This window comes from Callithrix jacchus, chromosome X (genome assembly GCF_049354715.1).
Source record: "Callithrix jacchus isolate 240 chromosome X, calJac240_pri, whole genome shotgun sequence".
Lineage (NCBI taxonomy): Eukaryota > Metazoa > Chordata > Mammalia > Primates > Cebidae > Callithrix > Callithrix jacchus.
The window spans coordinates 89,191,851-89,211,128 of record NC_133524.1 but is presented as its reverse complement, the minus strand read 5'-3'; the positions used below and the strand labels follow the sequence as shown (position 1 = coordinate 89,211,128).

At 34.4% G+C, this 19,278-nt stretch overlaps 1 protein-coding gene across 3 annotated transcripts in view; it reads right to left on the bottom strand.

Annotated features, from left to right (window-relative positions):
* Nucleotides 1–1,674: 1,674 nt before the first annotated feature.
* Nucleotides 1,675–19,278, bottom strand: part of PCDH11X (protocadherin 11 X-linked) — an 804,948-nt gene continuing 787,344 nt past the window's right edge. For all 3 annotated transcript variants that reach the window (XM_078363016.1, XM_003735778.6, XM_054251183.2), the window contains one exon: nt 1,675–3,682. In XM_078363016.1, coding sequence (XP_078219142.1) covers nt 3,006–3,682 — 677 coding nt within the window. In that variant the 3' untranslated portion in view covers nt 1,675–3,005. The remainder of the gene's footprint in view (nt 3,683–19,278) is intronic.

Below are 19,278 nucleotides of genomic sequence, written 5' to 3'. Positions count from 1 at the left end.
GTGTGTATGCACGTAGCATAAAGGTACTTAGTATTTGAATACGTACTTACAAGTTTAATAGTAATGCAATAGCTAGAAAATTAATCATTATAATCAAATTGAATATGGACACAAAATAGAATAAGTAGTTTGATTGAACCTAGTATTCTCATATAAGACATCCAATTTGAAGTTTTAATTTTAAATAAAACCAAATCCTTCTTTTTAAAACAGAACCACTTTTTGATTGACGGTTAAGTAAGACATGTTGCAGTTCTAGGACTACATATTCATACATGACAATAGCCACCTGTGAGCTGTTTCAACCGATACCTCTGTCTATTCAGTCAAAGAAAGAATTTGTAATGTGATGAAACAGAGTTCATCAGATCTGAAGCCCTAGAAGTTACATGTTTCCAGGGTCAGTCCTAGTGGAAGCTTAGAAAGAGAATGCATAGGGGAGAATAACTGGGCTCACTCCCCTTGCCTCTTTGGCTACTCTCAGCCTGCTTCCATTCAAAGCCTCTCTGGTACAAACCAAGAAGAGGGTGCCCAGTCATTTAATATTCTAAACACAAATCTAAGTCTGATTATAAAATCAGAGTTAGAAAGGGCAATAAAAGCATATTGGTTCATTCCTATATCTATAGGAAAGGTGTCAAAACTTCACAAGTTTTTATATACGAGGATTTAAGAACCTCCCAAGTAACTCAGTAAATTATACTATCAGAAGAAAAAACCCAAACATCCAACTTGGGGTCCTGTTCGATTTTCATTAACATAGATAGTAACAATTGAGATGCCTGATAAGTTATTTAATAATCTTTCAGCCTCTTCCTTTTATATCCATTAAGAGTGTGTGTGTGTGTGTGTGTGTGTGTGTGTGTGTAGAACATAACAAAATTAAAGGTTTGCAGAGAGAAAATGTGAAAATAATTAAAATACAAGAAAAAAATCTTATTCACATAATCTTTACAAGTTTTTTGAGGCAAAAAATGTTCTAAAATCTACTGTAAGCACTGATTTTTGTCATTATTTTTTCTTTTTTTTATCTTCCTCAAGTTCAAAATTTTCATCAACAATAGCAACAATATCAACACATTTATATAATAATATATTAATAAACTTTTAAATATCATCAGACCTTCAGGATTCACATGCACCTGGAAAACCAGTATGCTCCAAATCCCTTGGAACATCAACAAACACAAGAGAAAACGAAATATTAATTAATTGTATTAATTAAACTGATAGTTAAAAGTTAAGTTGCTCTGCACGCCCAATCAAATACGATTTCAGGAGCTTTACAATCGATGGAATAATATATATTCTGAAAACGGCACTTAACCTGCTGGGCACATGAAATTATGCAATTACCACAGTTTATGTTACAAAATTTACACACAGTTTAGTTGTAAATTAAATATCAAGTTACACATCACAAAAATCTATGTCTAACTTAATAGGAGATATTCACTCCTCCCGACTGCCCTCATTAAACATCAATTGGTTTAGTGTTACACTGAAACAAGGTATTTTCTCAGTTTTACTATGGAAGAAAGCTAAATTGGTGGTGTTTCTCTAAATTTATGAAATAATTCACGTAGAAGATAATGGCCAGTTAAGAGGATAAAAGAAAAAAGGTAAAGAACAACAGAAGAAAACTAATGTTTTCTCTGAATAATACTGTTTCTTTGCTTAGAAGGACATATTTGACATTATATGTGAGATTTTCTTGTTTTTTTGTTTTGTGTATATTCCTGTTGACTGCAAGAAGCAGTCATGAGCCTTATTTCTCCCTCTGCATTTTTCCTTAAAATCTGTTTGATGTAGGTTTAGAATTACATTTCTGAAAAAGTTTGTTCCTGACTTTCTTGTTGTTATTAGTCATTTTCTTCAGTAAGTTGAGCTAGAATAAGAAAAATCCCTTAGTCTTATAGATTTAGTATATGGTGTTATGTACAGTTATATGTATTTGTTTGTTATTTTTACTGAACACCCTTTGGCAACTGCCTATTGAGCTGTCAAATCAACATTTAAATCTTCCTGAGTTTCTCTACAAAATAGAAATTTACAGTCAACACTGTAAGTGACTTGTGCATTGAATGCATCCACCTCCTTTTAATTTTCTAGACTGTTACATACAAATTCCCCGCAGTAAAGACCTAAGTAATAATGGACTCCAGGCTTAAAATGGCAGATACAGTTTTATTTCTGATGTACTTTACACTAAACTATTAAAGTAAAAAGAGGCCCATTTTAGCAAATAGTTGCCTAATTTGGGCAGTTATTGCACTTTTGTGTCTCGGACTCTACTAAAGAGTAGAGAAATAGGTTATAAACCTAGATCTGTACAGTTTATATATATTCTTTATTGAAAATGTATATACAAATTATATCAACAATATAGTATTGGAATAAAGTAGAAAATATAAAAGCAGAGACAGAGACACAAACAACAAGCGGTATTTACATTACCTACTGTGTATTTTGAAGGGAAAACCACTAAAAACAACAACAAAAAAACCTGAAAGCAACAAACAAAAATCAAACAAAAAGCCAAAAAAAAAAATGCTAGAGTATGTACACCTTTTAATATTATCTGAAGAAAAGTTAAGATAAACTAAAGGTAAACTTGGAAAATAAGATATTTCTAGGCTTTCCATTTGCTACATACTGGTTCCACACCATCAGAAAGGAAAAAAAATCAGTAATATTGCACATGGTGACAAAAAACAACAAAAATACTGTACATCAGAAATAGTACACTGTCATGATAAGCCTCACTGTACAAGGGGATGCAAATTTTTAAATTCCTTTTCTTTTTAAATACACATTCTGAATTAAACAAATTGCAATTTTTTTGGTTAACTTTTGACTAAGGGTCTAGCTCTAGACTTATTCTGGTATCTGTTTCTATTTACATAGCTATTTACAAACCTGATAATCAGAATGGTCATTGAAATTGTATCTTAAATTTTGACTACATACTTCTTTTCTGAAAGTTTGAAATAACTATTTTAGCTTTATAAGGGATGTTCCTCCATAATGGGGGACTCAGGACTAGAGGGTCTGGCCTGTTGGCTTGGAGTGAAGGTTGTCAAAGGAATGACTTTAATTGAATCATCACTGGGATGTAGTCTTTCAGACATGGTATAAAACTGAGATGCTGCACTACCCTGCACTCCCTGATCAACAGAGCGTAGTCCATCAGCACCTTGCATCCGACCTTGCTGCAAACTCATTGACGTTTGGGCCTGGCTGAGATGGAGGGCAGTAACCTGTGGCAGAGGAGAGCTGTGGCACATTGCAGCAGCCTGTGCTAAAGGAGGGCTATAGCAGAGGGCTGGGGCCTGTGCTGATGGTGGGCTGTGGCAAAGTGCAGTAGCCTGCACTAGTGGAGGACTGTGGCGGAGAGCAGAGGCATGTATCGGTGGAGGGCTATGGCACAACGCGATGGTCTGTGTCACTGGAGGGCTGTGGCAGAGAGCAACGGTTTGTGTCACCGATGGGCTGTGGTGGTGAGTAGAGGCCCGTGACAGTGGCAGGCTGTGGCAGAGAGCAGAGGCCTGTGCTTGCGAAGAACTGGAATGGGTCAGAGATGCCGGCATCCAGCAGGCATCAGAATGGCCCAAGATGAGACATTCTTGAGTGCAGGTGTCGGAGGCCTCTTCCACAGTTGGTTGAACAGTTATTTCTGCAGCTGTTGGAATGAGGAAACAAACAATAAAATTTATATTTCAAAGGCATATTTTTATTAGCTACTTAAGTAAGATTGTAACAAAGAAAGGTAACAACCTATATACAAACGCGACTTCTGTTATTTACAGTTAGTATTTTTAATTTGTCGAGACATAATTCCTAGGGAAGTATAAATGACTTGGAGTGGGTGGATGAGATCTCATTATTATTATTAGGATCTTTTGGCCTAGTGTCCCAAATGTAGGCATCTTTTATTGTATTTGTGACCCTCAAGGGAAACTATGCTCATTCATCAAAACATGTAAGTCAGCTGAAATATGGCTTCTAACTAGCACTTAGAGAGGACATAGAAGTTAAACAAATAGAAAAACAAATTAAAAGAATATATAATGAAATAATTATAGCTAAAAAATAGTTGAGAATAAATTACATAAATTTGGAAATGTAGCTTATTGAACTCTTAAGATATGACTTAGTTTCAAGAATAAAATATAGTTGCAATTGTTTTAAAGATAATTAATTTCTGTATTTTTCATTTTCTGAAATCATCATAAAATAGAAGTAAGCAACATAATAAATTAGAGATCCAAGTACTTAGCTGTAAACTATAATAGCTTGTAATACTCTTTTTATAAAATTTCTGTATAGTCCTCAAATGTCAATAGATAATCAGACATCAATAAAAATGTTATACAAATTGAAGTAAAATAGAGATCAAGTTACCACATCTATATAAAGTTTACTTGAGAGCAATAAATACTATCTGGTATAAATAAGTACATTATATAACAACAAAAAGACAAATTCATCAAGAAGACATATGAATCCTAAGTGTGTATGCTCCTTACAACAGTGCTTCAAAATATGAGAAGCAAAATAAGCTAGAAATGAAAGGAGAAATAGACATATCCACAGTTACACTTGGACACTACTATACTTTCTAGAACTTGATGGAAAAAATAGAAAATCAGTAAACACATAGAAGACTTGAATAATACAATCAACCAATTATATCAAAACTAATATTAGTAGAATTATCCAATCTTAGCAAATTAGAAACCGGGGAATATCTTCAAATTGACATGCAGGTTCTACAAAAAGATAGCAACTGACATTATATTTAAAGGTTAAATATTGATTATCTTTCCCCCAAAATCAGAAACAGTAAGGTTGACACCACTCCTATTTGACATAATATTGTAAGTTCTAGCCAATGAAATAAAGCAAGAAAAAAAAATGAAAGACATACAGATTGAAAATAAACAAATAACACTATCTATTCACAGACACATTTACCTATATATATAACAAAACGTATGTTGTATCTGTGTGCTTAAAATTTTTTTTAAATGATAAAATATAAAGAAGATCTAAAGAAATGGAGAGATATACCATGTTCAATAGCTTGGAATACTCAATATAGTTATGATGTCAGTAGTTTCATAATTGATCTGTAAACTCAAAATAATCTAAACAAACAAAAAAATCCTAGCTAGATTTTCTGTTTTTGTGGATATCAACAAGCTGACACTTTAATTTATAGTGAAAGATAGGGGAATTAGACTAGGCATTCGATTTTGATTTTTAAAAAACCTATTTGTGGACTCACATGATCTGATTTCAAGATTTACTATAAAATATACCTAATCTTGGGAGGCTGAGGCAGGTGGATCACAAGGTCAAGAGATCGGGACCATCCTGGTCAACATGGTGAAACCCCATCTCTACTAAAAATACAAAAAATTAGCTGGGCACGGTGGCGCATGCCTGTGATCCCAGCTACTCGGGAGGCTGAGACAGGAGAATTGCCTGAACCCAGGAGGCGGAGGTTGCGGTGAGCCAAGATTGTGCCATTGCACTCCAGCCTGGGTAACAAGAGCAAAACTCCGTCTCAAAAAAAAAAAAAATATATATATATATACCTAATCATTACAGTGTAATGTTAGCAAAATTATTAACAAAAATAGAATAATCTGTTCAGAAATAGATTCACAAAAATACAAAGTGATTTTCAATGAAGGTTTGAATTCAATGGAGAAAATACAGACTTTTCAACAAATGGCAATAGAACGATTATAGGTTATAAACAAAAAATTAAAACTTGACCCACATTTTTAGTCTTATAAAATAATCAACTTGGAATCAACCAAAAGTCTAAATGTAAAACTCTACAATCTCTGTTAGAAAATACTGGATAAAATCTTTGTGACTATGGGTTAGGCAGCATTCTTAACTGCAACATCAAAAGCGCAATTTATTTTTAAAAACATAGTAAGTTGAGCTTATTTGTAAATAAAAATATTTACTTTGCAAAGGTAATGTAAACGAATGAAAAGGCAAGCCACTGACTGAGTAAAAATATTTGCAAATCACATTTCTTACAAGAGACTTCTATATTTTGAAAAGGATGTAAAGTAACTGTAATAATAGATTATTTTTCCATGATGACAGATTAAAGCCTTTTATCATGCCTCAGTGACTTGGAAATAGCAAGACAGTATGTAAAGAGCAACTTTGTAAACTTTAATTCAAGAAGAAAAATGAGAATCCATCAGTATTGTGAAGGGTGCTCCAGTCCTCCTAACGGAGGAGAACGTGGGCAAACACTCCATGTGATGGCATCCAGGTGATAAAAGTAAGTGAAGCCCCAGTACATGAGAGAGGCAGAGAGCCTCGCTCTGACTCACCTTTCTACTGGGGATCTGAGCAACCCAAGAGGAGGGAGAATATTTTGTTTTTAAAGTCCTGGTGTTAACTTGGGGAGAGGCTTGGAGACCTGTGAGGGAAAAACACCAGGAAAAACTACAGACATTTGTCCAGGCTGAGGACTGAGAGCAGGATGCCATTTTCAATCCAGGCACATACAAAATCAGCCATTCCTTTGAGACCTAGCAGCATGGCCGTGCAGGTATTTTAGTCTCAGGTCAGAAATTGGAACACCTGCTCTGGAGCAGGGTAGGGGCCTCTATGGCCAGAACAGTAGAAAGCACCACAGCAGTAGGCACCAGAATTGTATGCTCCCCTGTTGAAGCCCTGGGGCAGGAGAAGAGCTACTATAGCTGTAGTTTCTCCTGAATGACGAGACTTTCATTCAAGGCCAGCTGGCAACCTGAAACTGACCTGCATATGCCATTAATGGGTACCCCAGCATGCTCCCTTGAGATTGTAGTATAGCAGGGCCCTCTCCGTTCCACCTCCATGCAGAAATCCAAGCATTTGGAGCACCCACTTGCTCGAATCAGCAATCTGAGTTGCCCCACTCTTCATGGGCATAAATTGTGGTATAGCAGGCACTTTGCACTCAATGCCCAAACAGATCTCCAGCTATTTATTTGAAGCACGTCCTCACCTGGATCAACAGCCTTAGCTGCCCCTGTTTTTGTGCACAGATGGTGATGCCGTGGGGCTTTCATCACAACACATGCAGACAAATCTCCAGGAATTTGGAGTACTTGCTCACATGGACTAGTAGCCTGAACAACTCTGCCCTTTTTGGGCATGGATCATGGTGCAGTCAGGCCATCTACACTTTACGCCCATTCAGATCTTCAGACATTCAGAGCTCCCACTTACCTGGTTCAGCAACCTGGAGCTGCCCCACACCTACTGTGCAGAGATCTTGGTGAAGGGTGGCTCACTCTGCTTCACACACAGGCAACTCTCTCTGTTCCATACCAAGGCATATCTCCAGGCATCTGGAGGACTAGCTCTTCTGGATTCGAAATTTAGGCCTCCTCTAATCCCTGTCCAGAAACTTGGGGCTCAGGAGGTCTCCCAGCTCCATGCCTAGGCACACCTTTGGGTGTTTAGTGGCTGTCCACTGGATCCTCACTAAGTGCTGATGCTTGTGCCTGACATCCGGGGACATTTAGGCAGGCCACACCCATCTTGGATCTGACCCAACATAGTGCTGAGCAAGGAGCTCAGACAACTGTGTACTGCACATATCAGCCCATTGCCTTAGAAGACAGAGAGCTTCTCCCAGTAAACGAGGATCAGTATAAATCCAGCCACATCAGCTACAGCCAGCTCTCACTCACAAGTACCATCTACAGGCTTGTAGGTTGAACTACATATATCAATATAAAATCTGCCGATGAAAGTACATAGCGTTATAGAAGCAAAGCCAATTGAACATACCCAGCATTCACAACAGTCACACCCTGCAGGGAGGAGAGGAAAGGGAAAGGGAAAGGAAAAAAAAAACCATGTTATACTGAAATAAAGAAAAAAAATCCTACTCACACAAACTTTCAAAAATTAGAAATGCTAACAGTCTCAGATGAGAAGACACCAATGCAAGAATTTTAGCACTATAAATATGAATGCGGTGACATCACCATAACATTGCAGTACCTCTCCACCAATGGTTCATGACCAAAATGTAAATGTAGAAATGACAGGTAAGGAATGCAAAGCCTGGACTTCAAGGAAGCTCAGTGAGATCCAAGACAAGTTGAAAATTAATACAAAGAACTTCTAAAGCAATCCAGGAAATAAAGAAAGAGATAAACATCTTGACAGAAAGCAATCAGAACTTTAGATTTGAAAAAGTAACTTAAGGAATTTTAAAATACAACTGAAAGCTTTATCTACCAAGCAGCAGAACAAATTTTAGAGTTTGAAGACTAGTATTTTGAAATAACATAGGCAGATAAAAATAAAGAGAAACAGAATTTTAAGAAATAAATAATGTTTTTGAAAAATGTCAGATAATGTAAAGTGAACAAACATACAAATTACTGGCATACCTGAGAAAGAAGCAGACAATGTAGGTAACTTAGAAAACAATATTTGGGGTAATAATTTAATAAATGTTCTCCATTCTTGCTAGAAAGACAGATATTCGAATTCAGAAAAGATCCACAAAACACCTGACAGATGTTATACCAAATGAGTATCACAAAAGCGTATAGTCAGTCACAAGACTGTCGAAGGTCAACACTAAAGAAAAAAGTCTTAAAGGCAACTAGAGTAAAAGATCAGATCACATACAAATGAAGCCTATCAGGCTAACAATGAACTTCTCAGCAGAAACCTTACAGGCTAACAGAAATTGGGGGCCGATTTTTAATGTTCTTAAAAACAAAAAATTTGAACCAGGAATTTTATATCCCACCAAACTATGCTTCATAAGCAAAGGAGAAATAAACTATTTTACAGACAAGCAAGTCCTGAGAAACTTTGTTACCACTAGGTCAGCCTTATAAGAGATTGTTGAGAAAGTTCTAAACATACCAGCTACCAGGAAAACAAACTTAAATATATAGCCCAAAGACCCTATAAAGCAACCACAACATAGGAGACACAGAGCAACCAGCTAACAACTTCATGATAGGATTAAAACCTCAGATATCAATATTAATCTTGCATTTAAATGGCACAAATGTCCTATTTAAAAAATATAGTGTAACAAGCTGCATAAAAAAGCCCTATCAGTCTGCTGTCTTCAACAGACCCAATTTGTATGCATAAACATCCATAGACTCAAGGTAAAGATCTAGAGAAAGATCTTCAATGGAAACAGAACACAACAAGAACAGGGATTGCTATTCTTATAACAGATAAAACAGAGTTTAAAGCAATAACAAAAAAAGGGCATTACATAATGGTAAAGGGTTCAATTCAACAAGAAGACTTAACTACACACATATCTATTTGCTCAGCATTGGAGCACCCAGATTTATAAAACAAGTTGTTCTTAATCTACAAAAAAACTTAGAAAGCCACACAATAATAATGGGGGACATCAACATCCAACTGACAGCATTAGACAGATCATCAAGACAGAAAACTAACAAAGAAAATTTGGACTTGAATTTGATACTTAACCAGTTAGACCTCATAAACATCTACAGAATACTCTACCCAATAACCACAGACTACACATTCTTCTCTTCTACACATCGAACATACACTAAAGGTTGACCATATTCTTACCCACAAAGCAAGTCTCAATAAATTTTTAAAAAATTGAAATTATACAACCCATTGGAAAAGAAAAACAAGATTGACAGGCTACTAGCTAGATAAACAGGAGAAGATCCAAATAAGCACAGTCACAATAGACAAAGGTGATATAACAACAGATCCCACAGGAATTCAAAAGCTCCTCAGAAAATATAAACACCTCTTTAGACACAAAATAGAAAATTTAGAGAAAATAGAGAAATTGCTGGAAGCACACAATCACCCAAGATTGAATCAGGAAGAGATTGAAACCTTGAACAGATCAATGCTGAGTTTTGAGATTGAATCAGTAATTTTAAAAACTACCAAACAAACCAAAAGCAAAACCCAGACCAGATGGATTTACAGCCAAATTGTTCCAGACATACAAAAAAAGAGATGTTACCAATGCTACCGAAATTATGCAAAAAAAAAACCAAAAACAAAAACAAAAAATTCAAGTAGTAGGGACTCCTCCCTAACTGTTTCTAGGAGGCCAATATCATCCTGATACCAAAACCTGGCAAAGACACAACAAAAAGTGAAAATTACAGGCCAATATCTCTGATTAACAAAGACACAAAAATTATCAAAAAAATACTAGCAAACTGAATCCAACAGCACTTAAAAAAATTAATAGATTGTGATGACTGTGATCAAGTAGACTTCATTCCTGGGATGCAAGATTGGTCTACCATATGCAATCAATAAATGTGATTCACTGCATAAACAGCAGTAAATTTTAAAAAACCATACGATAGTCTCAATAGACACAAAAATGGCTTTTAGTAAAATCCAGCATCTCTTCATAATAAAAATTTTCAAATATTAGGCACTGAAGGAACACACATTAAAGCAACAAGAGTTATCTATGACAAACCCACAGTCAACATCATACTAAACAGGCAAAAACTGGAAGCATTCTTCTTGAAAAATAGAATAAGAAAAGGAAGCCTGTCTTCAGCACTCCTCTTCAACACATTACTGGAAGTGCTAGACAGAGAAATCCAGAAAGATAAAGAATTAAAGGCATCTAATCAGAAAAAGAAGATGTTTACCTAACTCTGTTTGTGGCCAGTAGTATTCTATATGTAGAAAACCCTAAAGAGCATTGAAAGATTCCTGAAACAAAAAATTCAGCAAAGTTTCAGGATACAAAATCAATGTGCAAAAATCAGTAGAATTTCTATATACTAATAATATTAAAGCTGAGTGCTGAATCAAGAATAGAATAGAATTTGCAATAGCCCCCCCAAAAAAAGCTAGAAATGCATCTAATCAAATCAGCAAGAGATTTGTACAAGAAGAAGACTACAAAACACTGCTAAAAGAAATCACAGATGACACAAATGAAAAACTATCCTATGCCCATGGATTAGAAGAATAAATACAAAAATGGCCAAAGCAAAATTCAGATTCAACATTCTTCCTATCAAACTACCAAAGTCATTTTTCCAGAATTTGGGAAAGAAAAAACTGTTCTAAAATTTATTTGGAATCATACAATAAGCCAAGTAGCCAAAGTAATCCTAAGCAAAAATAACAAAGCTGGAGGCATGACATCTGATTTCAAACTGTACTGTAAGGTTACAGTAATAAAAAGAGCATGGTACTGGTAGAAAAGCAAACACATAGACCAATGGAACAGAAATATAGGACACAGAAATAAAGTTGCAAACCTACAGCCATCTAATATTTGACAAAGTTAACATAATTAAGCGATGGGGAAAAAACATTCTATTCAATAAATTGTGCTGGGATATTTGACTAGCCACATGAAAAAGAATGAAACTGGACCCTCATCTATCACCATAAACAAAAATTAACCAAAGATGAATTACAGATTTAAATGTGAGACCAAAAACTAAGAATTCTTGAAGAAACCACATAAAACATTATTCTGGACATCAGTCTTGGAAAATAATTTATGACTAAATCCTCAAAAGCAATTGCAGTAAAAATAAAAATTGACAAATGGTACCTAATTAAACTAAAGAGCTTCTGCAAAGCAAAATAAGCTATGAGCCAACCAGACAAACTATAGAATGGGAGAAAATATGCCCAAACTATACATTCAGCAAAGGTCTACTATCTAGAATCTATAAGGAACATAAACAACAAGCAAAAACCAAAATAATCCATTCAAAAGTGGGCAAAAGATATAAACAGACACTTCTTGAAAGAAGACATACAAGGGGCCAAGAAATATATGAGAAAATATCCCACATCAGTCTTCACCAGATAAATGCAAATCAAAACCACAATGAGAATCTATCTCACACGAGTCAGAATAGCTATTATTCAAAAGTCAAAAACCAACAGATGCTGATAAGGTTGTGGAGAAAAGAGAATTTTTATATGCTGTTGATGGGAATGTAAATTAATTCAGCCTTTGTGGAGAGCATTTTGAAGATTTCTCAATGAACACAAAACAGAATTACCATTCAACCCAGCAAATCTCACTACTGTATATATATCCAAAAGAAAACAATTGTTCTACCAAGAAAGACACAACCACTTGCATGATGACACAGCACTATTCATAATAGCAAAAACATGAAGTCAACCTAGGTGCCCATCAATGGATCAATGGTGGACTGAATTTCTTAAATGTAACACACATATACTGTAGGACATACGCAGTCTTAAAAATAACAAACTATATTATTTGCAGCAACATGGATGCAGCTGGAGGCCATTATCCTAAGCAAATTAACACAGGAACAAAAAGCCAAATAGCACATGTTCTCCCTTACAAGTAGAATCTAAATATTGGGTACTCATAAAAATAAAGATGGCAACAATAGACACTGAGGGGTATTAGACCGGGGAGAGAGGGGAGAAAGGATTGAAGAACTATGAATATGATGGGATTATTTATACCACAAACCTCAGCATCACGCAATATACACAGGTAACAAATCTGCACATGTACCCCCGAATCAAAAATAATAGTTGAAATTTTTAAAAATTAAAAACAACAATAAGAAAATAAAGAACTCAATTAAAAAACAGAGAGAAATGCCAGATATGGGTGAAGGGGAGGAAGGCAGCAAATCACACTGCCACATGTGTACCTATGCAACTATCTTGCATGTTCTGCACATGTACCCCAAAACCCAAAATGCAAATAAGATAAAATAAATAAAAAATAAAGTCCTCTATGATTAAAAAAAAACTGGCAAAGGATCTGTATAGACACTCTAACAAGGAAGATATGAATATGTCAGAAAAACATGTAAATAGATGCTCAGCACAGTCAGACATTGAAGAAGTGCAAATTAAAAACCCAAAGAGATACCATTCTATTTGAGTGATTAAAAGTAAAAACTAAAAATACCAAGTGCTGGTAAGTATTCCAGACATCTGGAATCTTCAATTAATGCTGCTGACACAGAATGGCACAGGGAATTTAGATAACAGTTTGCCAAATTCCTATAAAGCTACACATAGACATGAAAACAAAAACAGAAGAAAACCAGCGATCTCAGTCCTGCACATTTATGCAAAATATTTAAAAACTTATGTTAACATAGAAATTTATATGTGCAAGTTAAACAGCATTATTAATAATCACCAAAAAGTAGAAACAACCCTTACTGTTTTTCAGCTGGTAAAAGATGAACTGTATCATAGCCATACACTGAAGTACTACTCATCAGTAATAAGGAACATATTGATTCATAGAGCAATATGGATGAATCTCAAATGAATTTTGTTAAGTGAAAGAAACCATAATCAACAGTCTACATCATGTATGATTTCTATTACATAATATTCTGGAAATGGCAAGCTTGCAGGGTTGAAAAACCTATCGGTGTTTGTCAGGAGCTGGGAATTAAGGTAATGTTGACCAGCAGAGCAGCACAAAGAAATTTTAGGAATAATGAAAGTGTTCTCTATATGAAAATTGTGATGGATACATGATTGTAGGCATTTATCAAAACTGGCAGAACTATAGAATATGAGTGAATTTTATTGTACGTAAACATAAAAAACTTCAATGAGCGTTTTCAACTATTGAGAATTGTACTTTTTATAAATTATCTTTTACCTCTTTTATTCAGTTCAGAATTATTTTTCCAAAAAATATCCTAATCGAATTAAATAGCACTGGATGCAAATATTATGTGCTTCTTTGTGGACTCACTGTATTTAATATTTGTAATATAAAGTTATCAAATTCAAAACATAACTGAAAATAATATGTGGAAATATTTAAAAACATAAGCAAATACCATATTTCTTTACAGAAAATATAGGAAAAACTATAATGCAAAGGTTTTCTAAGACATTTAGCCTCACACATTTTCAACTTTCACAAAGCTACAAAAATGACATAATGATTTTTGTTTAGGTGCATGGTATTAAAAGAAGAGCAGAGCAGGAAGAAACAATTTGTTTTTTTTTTTTGGTTGGGGGGAAGAAACCGTCCATATAACCCTCACTATTTTCTCAACTTTGAGTTGCAACTACTAGTTAATTTCAAAAACTTTATAAGTGATTGATATAATTTGTTTTCACACTTAGTTTCCAGAAAAGAAAAAAAAAATTTTTTTTCTCTCTTTACATGTGTGCTTGCTGCGTGATAATAGCAATTCAAATTTTTGTGCATAATTTAACAAATTAAAAATAGAGCCTCAATTTCTTATAGAGTCCAGCGACTCATCATCTTATCATGCTTAGTACTAAAGAATGGGATGTAAAATAAATTATAGTTAGACTAATAGCTCCCCATTAGATAACCATTTATCTTTCTTTATTTAGAGCTCACTTAAAATAAACGTGTCCCTAGGTTATTAACATTAAAAATGTTCTATATTTTTTGCACAATTATATTTGAGAAATAGTTGGGAATATAGAGTTTTATATATTTCAGACAATATTAAATCATAATCACAGTCATGAAAATACTTGAACACACATATAACCTTACTTTCGAACAAAGTTTAATGTCCTGGTCATCAGAAAAGCAATTAATCTGGTAGCCTGAAATTTCACAAAAAATAATCCATCATAGGCCGGGCGCGGTGGCTCAAGCCTGTAATCCCAGCACTTTGGGAGGCTGAGGCGGGTGGATCACGAGGTTAAGAGATCGAGACCATCCTGGTCAACATGGTGAAACCCCATCTCTACTAAAAACACAAAAAATTAGCTGGGCACGGTGGCGCGTGCCTGTAATCCCAGCTACTCAGGAGGCTGAGGCAGGAGAATTGCCTGAACCCAGGAGGCGGAGGTTGCGGTGAGCCGAGATCGCGCCATTGCACTCCAGCCTGGGTAACAAGAGCGAAACTCCGTCTCAAAAAAAAAAAAAAAAAAATCCATCATAGTTTCAACATTGAGCTTCCAGCCTATTTGTGATAAAGAAATTGATGCAAAGTCATTTTCTCTGGAAAATGATATAATTTATAATTATTCCTTTTTAACAATGTTCTTGAGATATAATTTATACCTTAAAATTCACCCATTTAACGTGAGAAATTCCATGGTTTTTAGTATATTCACAGCACTGTGCAACCATCTCAATTCTGGGACATCTTTTTCACTTCAAAAAGAAACTATTAGCAGCCACTGTCCAATACCTGTCAAACTCCAGAGTCCTAAGCTATCCCTAATCTACCTTTTCTCAATAGATTTGTCCAGAGAAAATGACTTTGAAGGATTTCATCTTATAATATTGTCTTACAAATTATGAACATGGAATGGCTTCACTTACTTAGATTGTTCATATCTTTCACCAATACTTTAGAGTTTTTAGTGGATAAGATGTACTTGTGTTAAATGTATTTCTAAGTATTTTATTTCATTATATTCTACTGTAAATCAGATTGTTTTCTTAATATTTTTAGATGTGCTTAACACTAGAGTATAGAAATACACTCAATTTTTAGTATATTTCTCTTATACCTTGAAGCACTTCTAAAGTATTAGTTATAACAGGTTTTTAAAAGATTACTTAAGATTTTCTGTATAAAAAAACTCACATCTTTTTCAAATAGAGATAATTTTACTTCTTTCTTTGCAATCTGGATGCTTTTGTATCTTTTTTTTTTTTTTTTCCTAATTACCTGTGGTAAAATGTTTAAAAAGTGCTAAGTATGAACATCCTATGTCGTGTTTCTGATCTTACGAGAAAAGCATTGAATATTTCACCATTAAATGTTTTGTCATTTCTTTTGTTTCTTCTTTAACCAATTTATTACTTAGGAAGATCTTGTTTAATTTCGATATATTTGTTAATTTTCCAAATTTCTTTTGTTATTCATTTCTAATTTCCTTGCATTTTGGTCAAAAGAATTTCTGGATGAGTTCAATCTTTTCAAATTATTGAGGTTTCTTTCATAGCCTACCATATAGTCTATCCTGGAAAATGCCTGTGTACTTTCAGAGTATATGTATTCCGCTCTTACTAGTTAGATACACGTCTGTTAGGTCATGTTGAGCTAGAGTGCTGCTTGAGTCTCCTGTTTATTGATCTACTGCTTAGTTGTTCTATTATTGAAAAAGGAATATAGAAATATCCAATTGTTATTGAAGTGTCTATTTCTCTCTTCAATTCTGTCAGATTTGCTCCATGATTTTGGTGGCACTGGAGTTAGGGGCATATATATTTATAGTTACTATGTCTTTATGACAGTTTAACCTTTTCATCATGATAAAATATTTCTCTTTATTTCTGTTAACATATTTTAAAGTCTTTCATTGCCAAATATTTGTGTAGTCACTTCAGCTTTCTCATGATTCTTACATGGTATAGTGTTTTTCCATATTTTTACATTCAATACATTTGTATCTTTGAATCTAGGGTATGTGTGCTGGAGACATATGTTCAGATTTTATTTTTATTCTGACAGTGTTTGCCTTGTTTTATGTTGTTTAATCCATTTACTTTGTTATTAATATAAAAAACTTATATCTGCCATTTTTCTTTTTATTTTCTATGTGTTTTGTGGTTTCCCCCTACTTCTCCTTGCAGCTTTCTTTTGCATTAGGTGAATACATTCTAGTGTAATATTTTAATACTTTTAATATTTTTCACTATACATGTGTAGGTATACATATGTATGTGTATATGTATATATGAGTGTTATTCTCTTAGTGTCTAGTGCTTGAATCTTAATCTATCAGAGTTGCTTTTGACTTATTGTAAGTTAATTCCATGGGGACAGAGAGATATTACTCCTATATACCTGTATTTACTATTTCCTTTCCTGTAACATATATATGTAAAAAATTCAATAACTACATTGCCGTAATTATTATTTTATGTATTTTAATAAAGCTGATAAAAAGGGAGTAGTACATAATTATAAATTATATTTCATTAACCTTCCTATTTTACATTTTTTATTCTTTTATTTTTCCTGTGATTTTTAATTATGATCTGGTATCATTTCCTTACTCCAGTGCTTTGTTTCTACCTATTTTTGTGCTATTGTTTTAATTATGTATTATTATTATACATGACATTTCTATGTGTTATAGACCCAACAACAAAATTATATATAATTGTGTGTGTATAGAGATATATATACATATAATTATATAGGTATAAATCTTGTCTTATACAATTGTTTATATTGATGTATATATCTTGCCTTATACAATTGCTTATCAAATTCCTTAAGAGGAGAAAAGAGAAAAAACATAAAATTATACTGTCTTTTGTACTTACCTACATGATTGCTTTTACTGACAATATTGTGTTTTTTAATATGATTTCAATTATTATCTTGGGTCTCTGACTTTCAGCCTGAAGAATTTCTTTCTGTATTTTATGTAACATGTATATACTAACAATAAATTTTCTCAATATTTGTTTGGCTAGGAAGGTTTGTATTTCACTTTCATTTCTGAAAAATATTTTGCTGAATAAAAAATTATTTCTTAATTTTTTTTCTTGCAATTTTTGGTTATTTCACAGCCTTCTTCCCTTCTGGTATCCATTGAGACTCATTTTTTTTCCTCCCAAATTTTTTCATTTTCTAAATACTGAGATGTGTCTGTGTGGATCTCTGTGTTTATCAGGCTCCATTAAGTTTATTGTGTGTATATATATGGCTTTTTAACTAATTTGAGAAATTTAATAACATTATTTCTTCTAGTATTATTTCCACTCCTTTTTTTCTCCTTTCCTTCCGATATGCCATTTCTTCATAATTGTTCTTTTGTTCTTTTTTACTTCAACAAAGTAAATGGATTAAACAACACAAACAAGGCAAATATTGTCAGATAGAATAAAAAATAAGATCTGAGTATATTGCTACAAAAAGAATAAAATACCTTGGAATACAACTCACAAGGAACGTAAGGGACCTCTTCAAGGAGAACTACAAACCACTGCTCAACGAAATCAGAGAGGACACAAACAGATGGAGAAACATTCCATGTTCATGGTTAGGAAGAATTAATATCGTGAAAATGGCTATACTGCCCAAAGTAATTTACAGAATCAACGCTATTCCCATCAAGCTACCATTGACTTTCTTCACAGAACTGGAAAAAACCACCATGAACTTCATATGGAACCAAAAGAGAGCCCGCATAGCCAAGTCAATTCTAAGCAAAAAGAACACAGCGGGGGGCATCACACTACCGGATTTCAAACTATACTACAAGGCTACAGTAATCAAAACAGCATGGTACTGGTACCAAAACAGAGATATAGACCAATGGAACAAAACAGAGGCACTGGAGGCAACACAACATACATACAACTATACAATCTTTGATAAACCTGACAAAAACAAGCAATGGGGCAAGGATTCCATGTTTAACAAATGGTGTTGGGAAAACTGGCTAGCCATGTGCAGAAAGCAGAAACTGGACCCCTTCCTGACACCTTACACTAAAATTAACTCCAGATGGATTAAAGACTTAAACATAAGACCTGGCACCATAAAAACCCTAGAAGGAAATCTAGGCAAAACTATCCAGGACATAGGAGTAGGCAAGGACTTCATGAACAAAACACCAAGAGCATTGGCAACAAAAGCCAAAATAGACAAATGGGACCTAATGAAACTCCACAGCTTCTGCACGGCAAAAGAAACAGTCACTAGAGTGGATCGGCAACCAACAGAATGGGAAAAAATTTTCGCAGTCTACCCATCTGACAAAGGGCTGATATCCAGAATTTACAATCATCTCAAGCAGATTTACAGGAAAAAAACAAACAAGCCCATTCAAAAGTGGGCAAAGGATATGAACAGATACTTTACGAAAGAAGACATATATGAGGCCAACAATCATATGAAAAAATGCTCATCGTCACTGGTCATCAGAGAGATGCAAATCAAAACCACATTGAGATACCATCTCACGCCAGTTAGAATGGCGATCATTAAAAAATCTGGAGACAACAGATGCTGGAGAGGATGTGGAGAAAAAGGAACACTTTTACACTGTTGGTGGGAGTGTAAATTAGTTCAACCATTGTGGAAGACAGTGTGGCGATTCCTCAAGGCCTTAGAAATAGAAATTCCATTTGACCCAGCAATCCCATTACTGGGTATATATCCAAAAGACTATAAATCGTTCTACTATAAGGACACATGTACACGAATGTTCATTGCAGCACTGTTTACAATAGCAAAGACCTGGAATCAACCCAAATGCCCATTGATAATAGACTGGATTGGAAAAATG